General features: G+C 39.5%; 1 protein-coding gene across 3 annotated transcripts in view; it reads left to right on the top strand.

Annotated features, from left to right (window-relative positions):
- Positions 1-18,895, top strand: part of FGF14 (fibroblast growth factor 14) — a 634,217-nt gene that overhangs the window by 525,725 nt on the left and 89,597 nt on the right. For all 3 annotated transcript variants that reach the window (XM_070800451.1, XM_070800452.1, XM_070800453.1), the window contains exon 3: positions 1,899-2,002. In XM_070800451.1, coding sequence (XP_070656552.1) covers positions 1,899-2,002 — 104 coding nt within the window. The remainder of the gene's footprint in view (positions 1-1,898; positions 2,003-18,895) is intronic.

Raw genomic sequence — 18,895 nt, 5'->3', positions numbered from 1 at the left:
ACTGACATCTCACCTGCTGCATAGCGCAGCCAAAAAATTAAAAAAGAAGAAATACTGAAAGTTGCCATGCCACAAGTATTCAATCACTCCACATTCATGTTTAACATTAAATAATATAATAGAAATAAGCAAACAGAAGCCTCATTCCTCCATAAGGGTATTATAAGCCCCTAGAATCCTACAGAAGACAGTTCAATGCTAGTTTGCATCCTGAAAGTGAATACCCACAAAACCTGATGCCCCTGAATGTTCTTGTAGGGATAATTCTCAAGGGTCATGGCCAGCCATTCTCATTTCATCATCTGAGTAGCACAGACATCTTGAGATCCCAAGATCAGTAACATATAGTAACCGGAAGAGAAGGTGTAATCTCCCCCAACTCGATCAGAGAAACCATGTGCCTCGGAATTAAATAGAACACAATGTAGAAAGTCCATTTAAAATTATGTACTGAGTAGACCCACAGATTTAAGTCAAAATTGCCCACATCTTTCAAATTATTTATTCTTCGTGGAATACAAGCAAGAGCCTAAACCTAAGATATTTTCCTTGTACATTTACTTCAACATTTTAGTGCTTTCATTGCCTCTTCTGGGATGGTTCTCTTAATTCTAGACTTGAATTAAGAATGCAAATAGGAGCAGATAACCTCTCATAATTAATGATAATCTTATAAATGTGTCTATAATAAAATCTTCAAGCAGTCATCACCAAGAATGATATTAGACAGTTCCTAGGAGATTCAGTGGTTAAGACTCTTGCACTTAATTGCAAGGGGTGAGGGTTCAATCCCTGATCTGGGAACTGAGATCCTACATGCCATGTGGCCAAAGGGAAAACTAGGAATGATGCTAAAATGCTCACTACACAGTCATATATAACCCTGGCAAGGAAATGCATTATTAAGGATGTTAATTAGGACTTTAAAAAAAATCATGATAACATTGCTATCTGCAATGTGAAACTTACATACGAATACATTTTTGGTCAATAAAGGAAGAAATAGAACATGGAAACATTCTTATCTCTTCAGGGGGTAAAATTGAACACTCTTCCCTCTTTGTTTTCGTGTTCACTCATAATTTTATGAAATATTAATGAAGAAGATTCCCTCTCTGAAATTCGTACGCCGTTCGGTGTGATTAGTTCTTTCTAAATTTAGCACTTGGGCAGGTGCACATCTTTTCTGGGCTCTGCTGGCATGTCGTGTTGGTTCTGCAAGAGTAATTTAGCTTTGGAATTACCTTTTTAACTTCTTGCCTGTACAACATTGCAGTAATGAAGCAAACCTTCCACCTAAAAGACCAGATAAACACTCAATTTGGGCTTTTAAAATTCTCCTCTTTTAGGGTGACTCCCTGGTGGTCCAGTGGTTAAGACTTTCCAATTCAGGGAGTACGGATGTGATTGCTGGTTGGTCAGGAAGCTAAGATCACACACGCCTTGTGAGCAAAAAACCAAAACATAAAACAGAAACCATATTGTAACAAATTCAATAAAGACTATAAAAACGGTCCACATTAAAAAAAAAACAAAAATCTTTAAAATAAAACTCTGCTCTTTGAGAGTCTTCCTAGCTGATTTTTTCTGGTATCAAATGGTGTCGGAGACTGTGATGCTGGAGTCGTGATTACAGGCCTGATTCTGTTTATTATCCCACCATTCTTCAGAATGCTATAGGGAGCCTGCTAAGATCTACAAATCAGAGCTCAAGTGCTATCTTTACTCATAACAGAAACTTCTTAAATAGAGAGATAGAAGGTAATGAATTGGGAGCCTCTCAGAAGGTTATAACGGACATAATATCTCTCAAATAGAATAAATGAAACAGAAAAGTGATGGGGGGAGGTGCTCTGCTTCCCCTGCCCGTTGGTGACAGACCGTCTTTCTCTTCGCAGCACTGTTCAACCTCATACCAGTGGGACTGCGCGTCGTTGCAATCCAGGGAGTGAAGACGGGGTTGTACGTAGCCATGAATGGAGAAGGTTACCTCTACCCATCAGTAAGTAACACATCCAAGGTATTGGCCATCAACACAGCGATGCAGCCACCACAAAAAGGAGAATGCTTTCAGTTTGGCTTTAGTGTCTGACCTTTATGACAATGCCTAGGAGCTGTTAATTCATGATTCAGCAATGTTTGGTAATGTATCAGTGTATCAAGCAGAAGAGGAACATTACCTCTTAAAGTTGTGTGTTTGCATATTTTTATATGTCCCAGTTCATCGAAAATTGAGAAATTTTGAAGGGATTGACTTTTTTTTAAGAGATCTTATCCACTTTATTCAAATATTCCAAATTTTAAGTTTTCTGTTAAGTGGTTGATGTTATATAAGCAGATTGTTTTCTTTCCTTCTTTTTAAATGTAAGGCAAAGAACACAATAGGCTGATACTTTATAGGCTAAGAAAAATGCAGTAATATCTGTCCACTTTCAAACCCAAATGAAATTTTATTACCTAATTGCTATTAGAAAGGATTGATATTAATGTAATCCTTTTCTATTATTATTTAGAAATGTACTTTTCTTAGGGAGTTTCTTATAAAAGATTATTTTGCAAAAAGAAACAGAGTAAATGTAATTCTAGAAGAGAAAATTTAGGAGAGAGTAGTTCTTTTAAAAAACAAGAATTGAGATTGAGTTAAGTGTTTTACTGGGAAAATATTTCTAACATCAAAATGTATATCGCATTTAAATGTAAGCAAATCTTGGTTTTGTATTAATGTGTATTACCATCTGAGCACCTTTCCATTCTCTTCTGCAATATTTACTGTTTACAAGTGATTTGCATTCAGATGTGCTGTGTATATATATTATAATGCAGTTAGAATTCGCATCTGCCAGAGGTCCAAGCAATAGAGACTTAAGATGGAAATACTTCTTTCCATTATCCCTTGAGCAAAAACTGACAGATTAAAGTCATGGAGCCTCAGAGGAGATTCTCTTATTTGGGTTTTCCTGTCATCTTCCTATGAATTCTTTAAAACTCTGTTGTTAAATATTGTCAGAAAAAATGTATACATACATACATTTTACACACACACACACACACACACACACACACACACACCACTAAAACTTAAGCAGAGCAGAAGGGTTCTCTGGGGACTCCTATGAAACGTGATACATTTTCTTCAGCAAAATCTGGGAAAATCCTGTCAAGGAAAATAAAATGTGAGCCGTGGATTCCCTTCCTGTTGAGCTGAGACATGCTCTAGTCTTTCTGAAAACTTCTTTCTCATTCCCTGAAGGCCATTCTTGCTGCAGACCTGGGCCCCGTATTATGCAAATTGCATTCGGTTGCCCAAGATGAATATTCAACATATTGGGAGCCAGAGGAAGCTGGAATTCCCTATCTCCCCTTTAGAAAAGCTCTACTCAGATAAAGATCATTTCCTAGAGATGCCTTATCTCAAATGAAGTCAGTTTCATTGATTTGACGTGTGTGCTCTTATTTTTGTTTCTTCGTCTCCCCCAGTCATCTCTGAGATACCTAAAAGTGATCAGATGCAGTTTCTGCCGTCGCCTCTAGTTCTGATTCTACGGATGATTTTATCATGTCTTCCTGCTCTAGCGTAGGCATTGATGTCAGGGGAAGTGTAAATGTTTGTTTGATCTCTTTTGCTTCTGAGATGCTGTTTTCTTGTGATGGGGTTGCACCTGGATGGCATTTTTTTTTAAAGGTAGAGAATATCAGAGTGCGTCTGGGTCTTAGCTTAAAATCCAAGTCCTGGTTATGTTTGGTGCAGTGTAAGTGGTGGGACAAGAATAGAATGAGGACAGAGCCAGCTGCCTGGTTCAGTCCTCAACACCTTGAATAAGGTCCTTCTACCCAAGAAGCACATCTTGGGGGAGCAGCACGCACCAGGATTTGTCCCGGGAAGAACGTCAGGCTTTTCATCCGACCTGCTGTTTTCTGCCGTCACCTCCCAGTTTCTCCAATTATTTGGTTTGGGGCCTTCCAGTTGAGGTCGTTGAGTTTCTGATTTGCAGGACTTGGATTTTCTCTTCTTCTCATATTTGACTCTCTGCTCTGAACGCAGGACGTAGGAAGGAGCACTCTATTCACCCAGCTTACGCCTGCCCAGGCCAGGCCCTTAGAATCCTCAGCATCTTATAGAAAAAGGATTTAGACTCAAATTAAGTGTGATTTCCAGTTTTGACTAATATTATCTAGTGAAAGTGCTCTGTTTATTTCAAGGTAATGGAATTTGAACTTCAATACTTCAGGAGAAAGGAATGTTTCCCCACATTCAGTCCTTTATTCCGTAATTAGTTTTTGAGAACCTAGTAAAATGAGAATCTAGCACAAGATAACATCACAGTTACTATAATATATAATGATAACAATGGTTAATATTTACCTAGTGCACTCTCCCTAGTACTGTTCTAAGTGCGTTGCAGTCTTAGCTCATTTAATCCTTCCAGCCAATTAAGCAAATACCATTAAAATTATCTTAGGGATACACAGAGAGCCTAAAAAGTCGTCAGTCACCAGTAAAAAGAGAAGATAGGATTTGAGCCTTATTAGTCAGACTCATCAGATCACTTTTAATTGTCGCACCATAGGGCTTTCATGCACCAGACATTTTTCATAATATGGTCTGGCACCTATTCTAGCGAGAAGTTATATACACAAGATGATGTCATACAAACCTTTAGGGAGTTGTTACCTAGGGAATTGTTAATTTCAAACATTAAGAAGTATCATTTGAAACATAATCTGTTTCTTTTGGGGAATCTCAAGTAAAAGAAAATCAGAAAATGTTTGTCCGGGGGAAGGTTGGATATCACATGTGTGCGTGCTCATTCAGTCGTGTCTGGCTCTTTGCGACCCCGTGGACTGTAGCCTGCCAGGCTCCTCTGTCAGTGGAACTTTCCAGGCAAGAATACTGGAGTGGCTAGCCATTTCCTCCTCCAGGGGATCTTCAGGACCCAGGGACTGAACCAGAATCTCATGCTTCTCTAGCATTGGCAGGCGGATTCTTCACCACTGAACCACCTGGAAGTGTATACTGATATTAACATCCCCTGGGAAGTACATATCGCTACTATATACTGGGTGTTTCATATTCTTAAAATGTATTCCATGTAACGTTTGAGCTTAAACTTTAAAGCTAACATGGGTTAACCTAACCAAGAAGTTTTGAACTAAGCTGAGTAACTTTTTTAAAAGGAAAACTCCACCCAGGCTATGATTTAAAGAAAAAATTTGATATAAAGATTGAAGTCTGAGAAATGAAGGAGTCTGTTTTGTGCTCACTTTTAAAAGATCAAATTAGACTAGTGTCTGACATGAGATCAGTTTTACTGAGAATCTATAGATTTGGAATGTAGGCAATAAAATACTGAGATCTCTCAAAGTGAGTTCCATTAACTGAAAGTCACTCTTGGAATCTGACTTGAAACTCTCATAATCCCTTGCCATCCAAATAAAGATATTTAATTTGTCAGATAATTTCACCTCAGGGGGATGAAAGAAGGAATCTTGACTGAGATGTAAACAATCACATTTCCGATGCTGAAGGCACTTGCTCCCTGTGGAATCTTTTCATCAACATGACAATAGTCATTCCTTTTGTGGTCATAACGATTCTAATATGTTACTTGAAGAGGCCTCCTAAGAGATTTGATGTCAGATGCAGTTTGCTTGAAGGTAGAACACAGGCTGTAAGGTCACAGAACAGAAGCTGACAAGGAAATATTTTTTAAAAGAATTAGTTTAAAATAATGTTTAGGGAACAAAATGCATGTTGACCAACTCCAGACTATTTATAGTGCTGTGAGGAACAGTCAAGGGTGGGTTTCTTTTTGTTCCTTTGTTTGGTTGCTTGTTTTCTCCCTTCCAAACAACCTACAACTTTGAAAAACTAAGTTAATCCTCCATAGAAAGTTAAGGTTCGAATGTAAATTCCAAACACTCAAGAAAACTTGGGATGAAAGAAAAATAGCATTCATCAGCTGGGCAGAAATAGAGAATAGTGGAAGCCAAAGGGTGTTTCTGATATAAGAAAGTGAGGGGTTGTGGGGGAAGGAGAGAAAGGAGACTGATGATAAAATGGATAAAACCCAGGATCTTGGATCTAAGTCAGGAAAACATGTTCCTTGGATGCTTTAATAATTTGGGGTGTTAAAATTCTAGTTTCAATCTGGTTGACTTCTCAATGATGAGGTAAAAAAAAATGTACATAAAGTGTATAAAGATTCATTTTCATTGTCTTATCACAGGCTGACATTTATGTGAATATATGTCCCCACCCCAAAGTGGGGCTGTAAATGTTTCTGTTACCCCAATGCAGGCATCTAGAGAAACAGTGAGCCCTGGTGTTCTCCTGAAATCTGTATTTCATCTGAGTCTCTTAACCAAGAGATGCAAGTGGAGAGGAAGACAATTCCTTTCCATGTAGATTTTAAAAACAAATCAAGAAAAAGCATTGTAAATATCAGGACTCGTAAGAGTCACATGGACAAATGGGAAAAATAAAGATTCCGTGGGTGAACCTCTAGATATTTCAATCCAATATGTCTGAGGGGAGGCCCAGGAATCCACAGTTTAATAAGAATCCCTCCTTCACTGGTGGGTGATTCTAAAGCTGGTAGCCCAATGACCAACCTCCACGCAACAAGCATTGTTTCCACAGCTGATAGGGGCGTTGATGGTAGCTTTAGACCAAAATGGTGAGAGTAGATTTGGTGAAAATTGGTAGGCAGACGACCCAGGCCCAGAAATTAACACTGGGTGGAATAAAATATTTGATTTTCCTAACTTCATCTGCCGCTAAGTTGAACTTTGTAGAAATCTGAAGCAGAGCTGCACGCTTCTTCGCTCAAGCCCTGGGGTATCTGGACGCTGAAAGTATACATGCACGCTGATTGTGTGTGCTGGCATGGGGCAGTGGGGTAGTGAAGTAGTCTATAATTAAGGAGGAGGAAAGCTAAATGCTATGTATTCTGAAGAAAAGTATTTTCAGGGACCTCAAAGTCTTATCTAGTTGGTCTGAGATGGTTTTTCTGATACTATAGTTGTCTCTTTCAGAAACAGTTTCATGACCCTCTCTATAAAGGGGGCCCCACTGTCCTGCTCTGTGCTGGTGGGCGTCTCTCACTTGCTCTTCTTTATTTGTGTGGTTGTCTATCCTCCACTTAATAAGAACACCCAGACAGGCAAGTCTCGGACCTCCCGGCCACCTCCTACCATCAGCGCTACATCTTTCCGCCCAGTCCACAGCTCTAGCAAAACCAGATGGAACAGTGTTCTTTCCTTCTTGACGTTTGGCCCTCTGTTCATGGCTCAGGTTTGGGCATAAAGATGGAGCCCCTTTGTTATGTTGCAGTGCGGTATCTAACTTCCTCCAGCGCTTTCTCTTCTTGCCTGGAAGTTTCTCGTCCACAGGCATACACGATCCCTCCCCTGTATTTCTGTGCCCATGAACTCTTGTGTGAGTTCTTGTGTGTCAGAAGATACCCGTCTTGTCTCTGAATGACGTCTCCGGACACCCATCCTCGGGAAACTGCTTGCTGTTTACCTGACTGCTGGCGGGCTGCCCACCCATGCCTCCCACTTCCTGTTTTACTTTATGTACCAGGCAGTGGATGACATGAAGCCTGTAATCGGTGTGGCCACAGTGACAACAGCTCCTTGACTGAATAAAGGAAGACACGCCACACACAGTAACTTAGTTTCTAGACACATGTTAGCTTTGTTTCTGGGCCAAGAGACACTGGTGTTGGCAACTCGGGAACTAAGGGACTGGAAAGGGTGGAGCCACTTCTGCTTTATTGACTATGCCAAAGCCTTTGACTGTGTGGATCACAATAAACTGTGGAAAATTCTGAAAGAGATAGGAATACCAGAGCACCTGACCTGCCTCTTCAAAAACCTATATGCAGGTCAGGAAGCAATAGTTAGAACTGGACATGGAACAACAGACTGGTTCCAAATAGGAAAAGGAGTACGTCAGGGCTGTATATTGTCACCCTGCTTCTTTAACTTATATGCAGAGTACATCATGAGAAACGCTGGGCTGGAAGAAGCACAAGCTGGAATCAAGATTGCCGGGAGAAATATCAATAACCTCAGATATGCAGATGACACCACTGTTATGGCAGAAAGTGAAGAGGAACTGAAAAGCCTCTTGATGAAAGTGAAAGAGGAGAGTGAAAAAAGTTGACTTAAAGCTCAACATTCAGAAAATGAAGATCATGGCATCCGGTCCCATCACTTCATGGGAAATAGATGGGGCAACAGTGTCAGACTTTATTTTTCTGGGCTCCAAAATCACTGCAGATGGTGACTGCAGCCATGAAATTAAAAGATGCTTACTCCTTAGAAGAAAAGTTATGACCAACCTAGATAGCATATTCAAAAGCAGAGACATTACTTTGCCAACAAAGTTTCGTCTAGTCAAGGCTATGGTTTTTCCTGTAGTCATGTATGGATGTGAGAGTTGGACTGTGAAGAAAGCTGAGCACCGAAGAATTGATGCTTTTGAACTGTGGTGTTGGAGAAGACTCTTGAGAGTCCCTTGGACTGCAAGGAGATCCAACCAGTCCATTCTTAAGGAGATCAGTCCTGGGATTTCTTTGGAGGGAATGATACTGAAGCTGAAACTCCAGTACTTTGGCCACCTCATGTGAAGAGTTGACTCATTGGAAAAGACTCTGATGCTGGGAGGCATTGGGGGCAGGAGGAGAAGGGGACGACAGAGGATGAGATGGCTGGATGGCATCACTGACTTGATGGACATGAGTTTGAGTGAACTCCAGGAGATGGTGATGGACAGGGAGGCCTGGTGTGCTGCGATTCATGGGGTCGTAAAGAGTCGGACACGACTGAGCGACTGAACTGAACTGAAAGGGTGGAGAGATATTTGAAGATGGTTCTTGAGATGTTATGGAGGGCTTCCCTGGTGGCTCAGTGGTAAAGCCTCTGCCTGCCAATGCAGAAGACATGGGTTCAATCCCTGGTCTGGGAAGACCCCCACATGAAGTTGCGCCACTAAGCCCATGTGCCAAACTGTTAAGCCTGTGCTCTAGAACCCCGGAGCCACAACTGATGAGCCGTGATGCCACAACTACTGAAGCCCTTTAGCCCTAGGGTCCACGCCCCACCACAAGAGAAGCTACCACAATGAGAAACCTGCATACCACAACTGGAGTAGCCACGCTCTTTGAAACTAGAGAAAAGCCCATGCAGCAATGAAGACTCAGCATAGCCAAAAATGCATAAATAAAGGAAGAAGTTATGGAAAGAAGTCTGAGGTTGCCTGGGTATGGGAGGCAACAGAATCAAGGCTCACTCTGATATGATTAAGTCAGAACCTGGTGAGTTATGATGCTTCCCTCAAAGAAAATAAAACCCAAAAGGAGGAGGGAGCTGGGGTGGATGAAGATACTGCCTTCAGCTGGACCAGGATATCCAGGTGGGTTAATAACCCCACTAAATGACGACTGGATGATGCGGAAGCTCGTGTGTCCTGGAAGAATCCATCTGAGGCTGTCTTAAGAATGGTTTGCAGGTGGAGAAACAATTGTTCTGTGATGGATGATGGTGTTTTCCTTTTCCTCCAGAATATCAGACAGAGCTGAAGAAGTTGGGTCAACAGCATCTGTAGGGAGGAAGTTAGATGTTAGAAAGAACCTTATTAAATAGCATGAATTCTTCAAAAAGCTTTCTAATATATTTTGCCTGATTTGTAAATATACAGAATCAATAGGAGCAATTTTGGATACTAGGTAATAAAGCAGAGGACTTGCTGAGTACATTCATATCTTGTACCTTTATAAAAATGATGCTAATAACATGATAATATATCAGACCTTTGGATATTCTTACAAAAATTCCCAATCCTCATTATACATACGACTTCCTCAGATAGCATTGTAAATATCCAGACTCCAGGACATTCACCTAAAAGGTTAATTAAACACCAATTCAGAACTTTGAATATGCATTTCTAACACACGTGCCTGAAGGAGCACCCTTGATAAACAAGGGTCTGCATCACTGCATCATTATATAAAATGCAAATGATTTTATATTTATCATTGCTTTATTATTATCATTGTTGTTGTTATTTACAAATTCATAGTCCACTTCAAGCCCCCATGAAGTAAGCAGAGTGTGTTGTGTGTTCAGCCTCTCAGTCATGTCCCACTCTTTCATGAACCCATGAACTGTAGCCCTCCAGGCTCCTCTGTCCATGGGATTTCCCAGGCAAGAATACTGGAGTGGGTTGCCATTTCTTTCTCCACGGGACCTTCCCAACTGAGAGATCAAACTCAAATCTCCTGCATTGGCAGGTGGATTCTTTATCACTGAGCCACCGGGCAAGCCTGATGAAATAAGCAGAATGACATGACGGGTAAAAATGCTCACCTTTCCCACTGACCAGGTAAGTTGGCCTTTGAGGAAATGCACAGAGAAAAATCCCAGCTGTGATCACTCCGTTCAATCTCGAAAGAATAGGACAAGAAATGTGACCTGGAGCATCAAGATAAAATAGGGAAAGACAGGAATCTTGCTGAAACTTAAGAAAATAAAGTAAGAGAAACAGAAAGAAAGACATTGAATGTCCAACTAATAACAGCTGGTTTTCAATCCTGGAAGAGAGACGTCTCCCTCCTGTAAAGCTCAAGGGGTCTCCCTGAGATGATGGGCCTGGAGCTGGTGGGCACCTCCTGGCCTGAAGGGTGGTTCAAAACAAGCGCATCCTGTAAAGAGCAGGTTTCCAGTGACAGCGAATCTGTGTTGCTTCAGAAGCGAACTCTTTTGAGATTTTTTTAAATTACTAATGAAATAAATCTATCTGTTGTTTATTTTTTCCTAAGCCTGTGCTTCCTCTGAGACTAGTTTGGTTTTCTCTCTGCAGGACCCTCCTACACAAGTCCCATTCCTGAAACAAAGGAGGTTCCCTCCTGCCTTAGATGGTCAGCATGTTCCTGGGGTTTTGAGCATCTTTTCTGGGTCTTGAGTAGAGTGGATTGATCCCATGTGGGCCCATCATTTTATACACACACACACACACACACACACACACACACACACACACATGCACACATACATATATATATATATACACATATTTTAACTATTCCAAAGACTCACAAAAATTAAACACAGGTCTGATATGAAAAAAGTATGTAAGAAATATATAGAATATTATTGCTGCTCAGTATAATTACTCAACATTTAAATGTAGGCTGAAGAGCCAAGAACTCTGCAGAGATTTGTATAATCATAAATTCAGTTATTTGCTCATTCAGATCAACCCACATTATCCCACGCCTCCCATTGACAGCTATTGTGTGTTGTATGCACTGGGGCTTCAAAGATGTGTGAAAAATTCCTGATTTAAAAACAGACAAACAAACCCTCTAAAGTGAAATAGATAGGAGGAAACCATTCAGAGGACATCTTGACTAGATGAATAATTCTAAGACTCTTTTCTCCTATCTTTTCGCCGAATCTGTAATTCCGTGATTCTATTTGTACATTTCTTATCATTCCTTCGATAGCGATGGATACATAGGAAGTCTTCAGCCTGTAGTTCTTGATTGCTCATTGTTCAGGTGGAATCAGTTTCACCAGCAGATTTTATTAATCTGCTCCTTGAGTGCCTTCCTTATGCATGATATTTATTATGCATGCCACTTATCATTTCCCCACGAAAAACATTAAACATCAGCAGAGAGGAGATGAGTGTGTTTATTTCTTGAGTTGGAATTGCAGAAAAGCAGTTATTTACACATTTCCTTTTCTGAAAGGGCATGATAATCCCACAGAGGCAGAACTCAGTTATGCAATGTCTGCCTCTAACATGGTCATATTTGCATTAATGAGTTGAGTGGTGATGCTGCATTCCCCTGAAAAAAAAAAAAAAAGAATCTCAAGCAAAAAAGTAAGCCTTGACTTCTAGTAAATGTCGCTACCACTTAAACTTGAACAATTTAAAGCAAGAGCATGAATAATGGTAATTAGAATAACGATGCAGAAAGGATTTTATTATTTCCATATGTTTGTAATGATATAGTGAGAAAAAAATCATCACAGTTTGCAATTCTATCCTATTTTACTCTAGAGTGAAAAATATCAATATAAAGTACTGTAGATAGCAACAAAATTTAAGTTATATCTAAATGTTTCCATTTAAAAAATCTGTGTTTGTAGAGGATGGATGGTAGATGGTGAAAGGAATTTTTATATGTAAGGAATTTTGAGGACTACCTGAAAAATTGAATCCTAAATCAAAGGATAATATTTGAGAATGTTTTCATTCTCCACACCATGAAAAAAACTGCAAAAAACTCCATAAATGCTAAGAAGGTTGATATACCGTATGCATGCATGCCCAGTCACTCAGTCATTTCCGGCTCTTTGTGAGCCCATGTATGTAGTCCTCCAGGCTTCTTGGTCCATGGAATTTTCCCAGCAAGAATACTGAAGTGGGTGCCATTTCCTTTTCCAGATATACTATATGCTGCTGCTAAGTCGCTTCAGTCATGTACGACTCTGTGCGACCCCATAGACGGCAGCCCACCAGGCTCCCCCGTCCCTGGGATTCTCCAGGCAAGAACACTGGAGTGGGTATACTATATAAGGAATGATAAATCAGCTCTAACATTAAAGCATAATTAATACTACTAAAATTGGGGGGAAATTATGATATTTAAAAGTTGTTTATGTATGTGGGAGGCCTCCTTACTGAAATTGCATTCACCATCCATTCAAGTAAAATCAAAGGTTTTTCTTTCTGATTCCATATTTTACTTTTAGAGAATTCTTTTTATTTCTGGGAATGGGGTTGTATGTAAGCTACTCTGAGAACCTAAGAACCATGAGTTCATGGTGGGCTCTGAATAGAAGTTGGGTATTTCTCTAAGTTTCCTCAGTGCAACTCATTTCTTGGTAATTTATATTCCACTTCTTAGATACTTGGGAATTAACAAAAATAATTTATAAAATAAATCATAAAAATATGACTGTTTTTTCCTTCAGAAAAACTACTCTAGCAACCATTTTTCAAAAACCAAATTAGCTTTTTTATATCACGTTATTTACTAAAATTGGCAAAGCTGTTCCTTTTATGATGATTTTCCTTGTTTCTTCTTCTTTATGCTATTTGTTTCCACTGATTTTAGAGCTATGGTATTATTGAAAGAATAATGACTATTTACTCATCTAAAATTATTGGTCACATCTTCTTTCTAACATTACCTGTCAATCAATATTGATCCAACACATACTAGAACCTGGAGAAATAATAATGAAAAAGACAGACATGGCCCCTGGCCTCATGGAACTTATTGTTTCCATATATGTGAACTCCATACACAGTAAATTTTAACTTTGAATTATTTCTCTGTGTTATAGAAGGGTGTTTTGTGCTCTGAGCTACATACGGTTTCACTCTGGTTGGTTGTCTTAAGGAAATGCATTCAATTTGGATTGCAAGTTCATGAAAAGGTACATAATGTTCTTCTGAGTAAAGACAGAGGAGATTTCTTGAGAGTTTTATTTAGAGTTAGATATTGGTTTTAAGATCTGACAACTATATAAAGTGAGGAGATGAGTCACTTGTTAATAGGTACATCTCAGTCTATGCAGAGGCATCCTAATTGGTAGTTATTTGCTGTCCCAGTAAAGACAGACACTGAATGGGAGCAAGATATTTTTATGAGGCTTTAGAATTGCTGCATTTCTGACAAGATGGAGATTTTTATTTGGTTATTAATCCAGGTCACCATTTAGTAGAAATAGTTACACGGACAAAGAGGAAATCTCACTCTACTGTACTCTCATGCTGGTCCAAGTAGTACCTAAAGGTGCTAGTCTGACAAATGGAGAAGCTTATACCCATGTCATGTAAGAGATTATCTGTGAATGCCCTTCACAAGGGCATAATGACAAAGGGTTGACCTTCACTGACTCCCCATTTGTGTTAACTTTTCCAGTTAAGGCTTCCCTGGTGACTCAGACGGTAAAGAATCTGCCTGCAATGTGGGAGACCTGGGTTCGATCCCTGGGTTGGGGAAGATCCTCTGGAGAAGGGAACGGCAACCCACTCCAGTATTCTGGCCTGGAGAATTCCATGGACAGAGGAGCCTGGTGGGCTATAGTCCATGGAGTTGCAAAGAATCAGACACGACTGAGCATCTACTGCATTGTTAATTATTCCAATATTGCCATTTATCATTTTGCTTCTATCCTGCAATCGTCAATTAATGTTATCAATAGAAGCAATGAAAAAATGTTTTGTATTAAGAATTGGCAGTGTAGGAGACATCTCTGGTGGTTTAGCAGTTAAGACTTTGCACTCCCAATGCAGGGGGCCTGGGGTTGATCCTGGATCAGGGAACTAAGATCCCACACTCTGCTATATTTAAAGTGGATAAGCAACCAGAACCTACTGTATAGCATAGGGAACTACGCTCGATGTTACGTGGAAGTCTGGATGGGAGGGGAGTTTTGGGGAGAATGCGCTGATGTGTATGTATGGCTGAGTCCCTTTGCTATCTACTTGAAACTATCACAGCATTGCTAATTGGCTATCATTTTTGTTCAGCCACTAAATTGTGTCTGACTTTTTGCGGCCCCAAGGACTGCAGCACACCAGGCTTCCCTGTCCTTTACTATCTCCCAGAGTTTGATCAAATTAATGTCCGTTGAGTCAGTGATGCTATCTAACCATCTCATCTTCTGTCGACCTCTTCTCCTTTTGCTTTCAAGCTTTCCCACATCAGGGTCTTTTTCCAGTGAGTCAGCTCTTCTCATTAGGTGGCCAAAGTATTGGAGCTTCAGCATCAGTCCTTCCAATGAATATTCGGTGTTGATTTCCTTTAGGATTGACTGTTTTGACCTCCTTGCAGTCCGAGGGACTCTCAAAAGTCTTCTACAGCACCACAGTTCAAAGGCATCAATCCTGTGCTCAACCTTCTTTATTATCTGACTCTCACATCCATAGATCCTGGGAAAACCATAGTTTTGACTACGCGGACTTTTATCGACAAAGTGACGTCTCTGTTTTTTAATACACTGTCTAGGTTTGTCATAGCTTTCCTTCAAAGGAGTAGGCATCTTTTAATACCCCAATATACAATAAAAAGTTATATTAAAAAAAAGAGTTTGCAGTATAGGTAACTCTACCTACCACATACCTAACAGAGTTGTATGTTTATTGTGGTATTAGAAATAACTGCTTTTATTAGAAGGCATGTTAAATGTTCACAAATTTCAATCATAAATCTGTATTTCTAGAAATATTAATAACAGAAAAAACAACTTTCAAACTATTCAAAATTCTCTAGGCACCTTTTATCTAGAGGTGAGGTAAGAGGCATTTTCTTAGTATCCATGGAGAAATAAACTGTAACATGAAATATCATATTAAAATAAAGAAGGAAATTATTAAGAAATTGTTCCACAGGTACCATAAATGGGTTAACTATTTATCTAATGCAGTTTCAGTCCTTTAAAAGGTTGTTTTTATAGACTTAGCAAGGCCAAATGTATACCCAGGAGAAATAGCAGTGACCGTTTATTTAATTTAACGTTACATTTCGTGAGAGTGCTTGTACATTGAAATGGGTAGACAGAAGAAATGCCTTGGGCAATAGTTCCCCTGTGTTTATCTAAAAAAAAAATCAGCACCTTGTAGGAATTTGAATGCACACAAGGTTCTTATTAATTTTTACACATCATTTATGCAATAACAATAACCAAAAGAGGGGAAAGAAACCATATCAGCAATATGCGATTGCTTAAGCCAAAGTCTGACTTTGCTTCTATGGGTCCTGAAAACCAGTCCTGATTTTATTATTTATTCCTGATGGCCAGTCTTTGGGACTTCTTAGAAATTCCTCAGACTTGTCAAAATGTTAACTACCAGTACTAAAATATCATGTTGTTTAAATTTTTAATGAATAATAGCTTCATTAGACATTATGTTCCTACCATGACTACGGAAAACTATGGAATATGGTACACCATTGCACTTAATTTCATTTATTCAATATTCAAATCATTTGCTTAACGAGAGAGTCGCCCAAGGGTCTGCTGAAACACTGAATATCTGGCAAATTACTGTGTACTAATTGATTCAATAATAGCATGTTAAAATTACCTTAACCATTCTGCTCAATACTTAATTGCATTTCCTATTGATGTCAGTGTTCTACCAACAAGCCCTTCATGCTTTAAAATAATTTTTCACTCTGAAAAAAAGTGGTAGAACTGCATTATCCGTTACCTGAAGTGATTTTACATTTGAGATGTCGATGGTGAGACTAGCAAGATAAAGATGTAGAAATATCATACCCAAGTCCCAGGAATATACAGACTGCAGAGTCCCAAAGTATTATGTATTCATGAACTAATCTTGGTAACTCCACTTCAAAGTGAGTTTTTAAAGGATAACTAACTCAGTAATCTTCAGGGGTGACTGTGGTGTGTGTGTGTGTGTTTAGATGTTCTATAACCATAACCCACCATCGAGAAGACATCTCTTTTCCTACACAATGAAAAGAGTACACACACAGAAATTAGGATTCTGATATGTAAATGTGGGCATTTTCTCTTCCTACTTATCTAGACCTTCTTCTGAACACACATCATGAAGTATTTGGGATAGTGTATAGGATTTATGTGGCTTCCCTGGTGGCTCAGCAGTAAAGACATTTGCCTGGCAATGCAGGAGATGCAGGTTCGATCCCCGGGTCAGGAAGATCCCCTAAAGAAGGAAACGGAAACCCACTCCAGCATTCTTGCCTAGAGAATCCCATGGCCAGAGGAGCCTGGTGGGCTACAATCCATGGTGTCGCAAAAGAGCCAGATGTGACTTAGCAGCTAAACAGCAACAACATAAGATTTTTAATTAACAAATTTCTTTAGAGAATTCATTCTTCTACAACTCATTTCTTAGATGAACTATAGAGCGGGATTGGTAGGTGGACTTGTATCATAGGAGGAGAAAATAGCTAGCTCAGAAGACTCACCATAGCAGGTGAGGCGACCAGCACAAACTGAAGCATTTGGGCCCTTTGCGTGACCTTGAGAATTCTGAATGACTTTTTATAACATGATGATGACATTTGAAATGCTTTCCAAGAAATGGATGGAACGCCCAATCATGTTTTCTTTGATCTTCAGATCTTGGGATTATGTTCTGGCTGAATGACGGCAACTCATTACATAAGGTCAGCAAACACCGCCAAACCTATCACAGACACATCATGAACAAGTCAGAACTTCCCCAGCTGTGCGGTCGGCCTGGTGGGCATGGTGTCAGCAGCAGGTCCTCTCTCTGGCACGGAGGACGTGCCAGAGAGATCCCAGAGTGGAAACACCAGGTTGGCAGGGAGAGAGGGGCCCTCCTCCTCTCCTCCTCTCATCTGCCCCAGGATCTCGCTTCAGATTTTTAAAAAGACGGAAGTTATGATTATCCACAAAGGGCATTTATATTTATCCATCAGTGTGTTTACATACTTGTCATCTCAAGTAAAGATCACACTTAGGTACCGTTCTTCAGATTAGCACTCACACATTGTCCATGCATGTAAGAGATCTGCAAACATAATGCCTTTCTAAGTTTCATAAAGTCTAATGAGTTTCAAAGACAAAGGAAATAACCTTTCTGAGATCCTTTTCCAATTATGAAAGCAATACGTTCATAGGAAAGAAAAATCTGGAGCTTTGGGGTAAAAAATATTTTCTTTTCTGTCTTTTAAGCTTTACAACTCAGTTCACTTCATTGGTAGACCTCAGGGTTTCTTTCTCATGCCTACAACTGTCATTACTGTCTTTTCTTAATGTCACATTGCTTTCACTGTTTCATTGAAATGACCTAAAAACAATCCCATGAAAGCTGATCCCATAAAAGAACATTTCCGTGGCATCTTTTGATGTCCTGAAACTAGACAAAAATCAATATAGTATAAATAAATATATTATCAAAAAGTTTATGCATGATTCTAAAGGGGAACTTTTACTGCTTTTTAAATTGATTTCCAGGAAAACTAAATTCATTCATTCTGTGGGTTTTATGGTTTTTAAACACAGAATGTAATTTCATTTTGGTCAGTATTTTAAAATGAAATTTTTGTTTCAACTGCAGTAATATGTATCCTATGTCATATCCTTAAGAGGGCCATTTTGTCACTTTATTTGGAAAAAGCACTTCATGGAAAGCCACCTGTATTTTTATCACATTGTTGATTTTGAAGATGTAATTTATTTCATTGTGATGCATTTCTGGGTCTCCTAAAAGTGAGTCCCCTAACTGGGTTTCCTAACTGTTAAAAAGGTAATCATACTTCTATTCAAATTTGTATCAGAGAAATCACCCCATTGCAAGGAAAAGACTAGCATTCAAGGTTCTGATGTGTATATTAGGAGAAAAGTATTTCATCCATATTTAGGTTTTGGTTTATTTTCCATTTAGCATTTGTTATCCTGCCATATTGAAGAAGTATATGATTATTTTATTTAATGTATATGTAACAACCAGGGAAATTTCTGGGTATCCAAATTGCCAGGATGAAATGCTTATGTTTCCCTTGTAAAAGATACTTAAAAGAGGAAGAAGACACCCTTAGTTCAGCTTTTCTCCTCTCAAGTTTAAAGGGAGGGTACCTGGACGATGGGGCTTCCCTAGTGTTTCGGTGGTAAAGAATCCGCCTGCCAATGCAGAAGATGCAAGTTTGATCCCTGGGTTGGGAAGAAGCCCTGGAGAAGGAAATGGCAGCCCACTCCAGTATCCTTGCTTGGGAAATCTCACGAGCAAAGGAGCCTGAGGGGCTTCAGTCCATGGGGTCAAAAGTATCAGACACCACTTAGCAACTAAACAACGAGACAACCCAGATAATAGTATTTCAGTTCATTTTCCTTCCTGCTAGGACCC

This window comes from Bos indicus, chromosome 12, assembly GCF_029378745.1.
Source record: "Bos indicus isolate NIAB-ARS_2022 breed Sahiwal x Tharparkar chromosome 12, NIAB-ARS_B.indTharparkar_mat_pri_1.0, whole genome shotgun sequence".
In the NCBI taxonomy this organism is placed as follows: Eukaryota; Metazoa; Chordata; class Mammalia; order Artiodactyla; family Bovidae; genus Bos; species Bos indicus.
The sequence above is the reverse complement of the archived record's forward strand: the minus strand, read 5'-3'. Positions and strand labels throughout refer to the sequence as shown.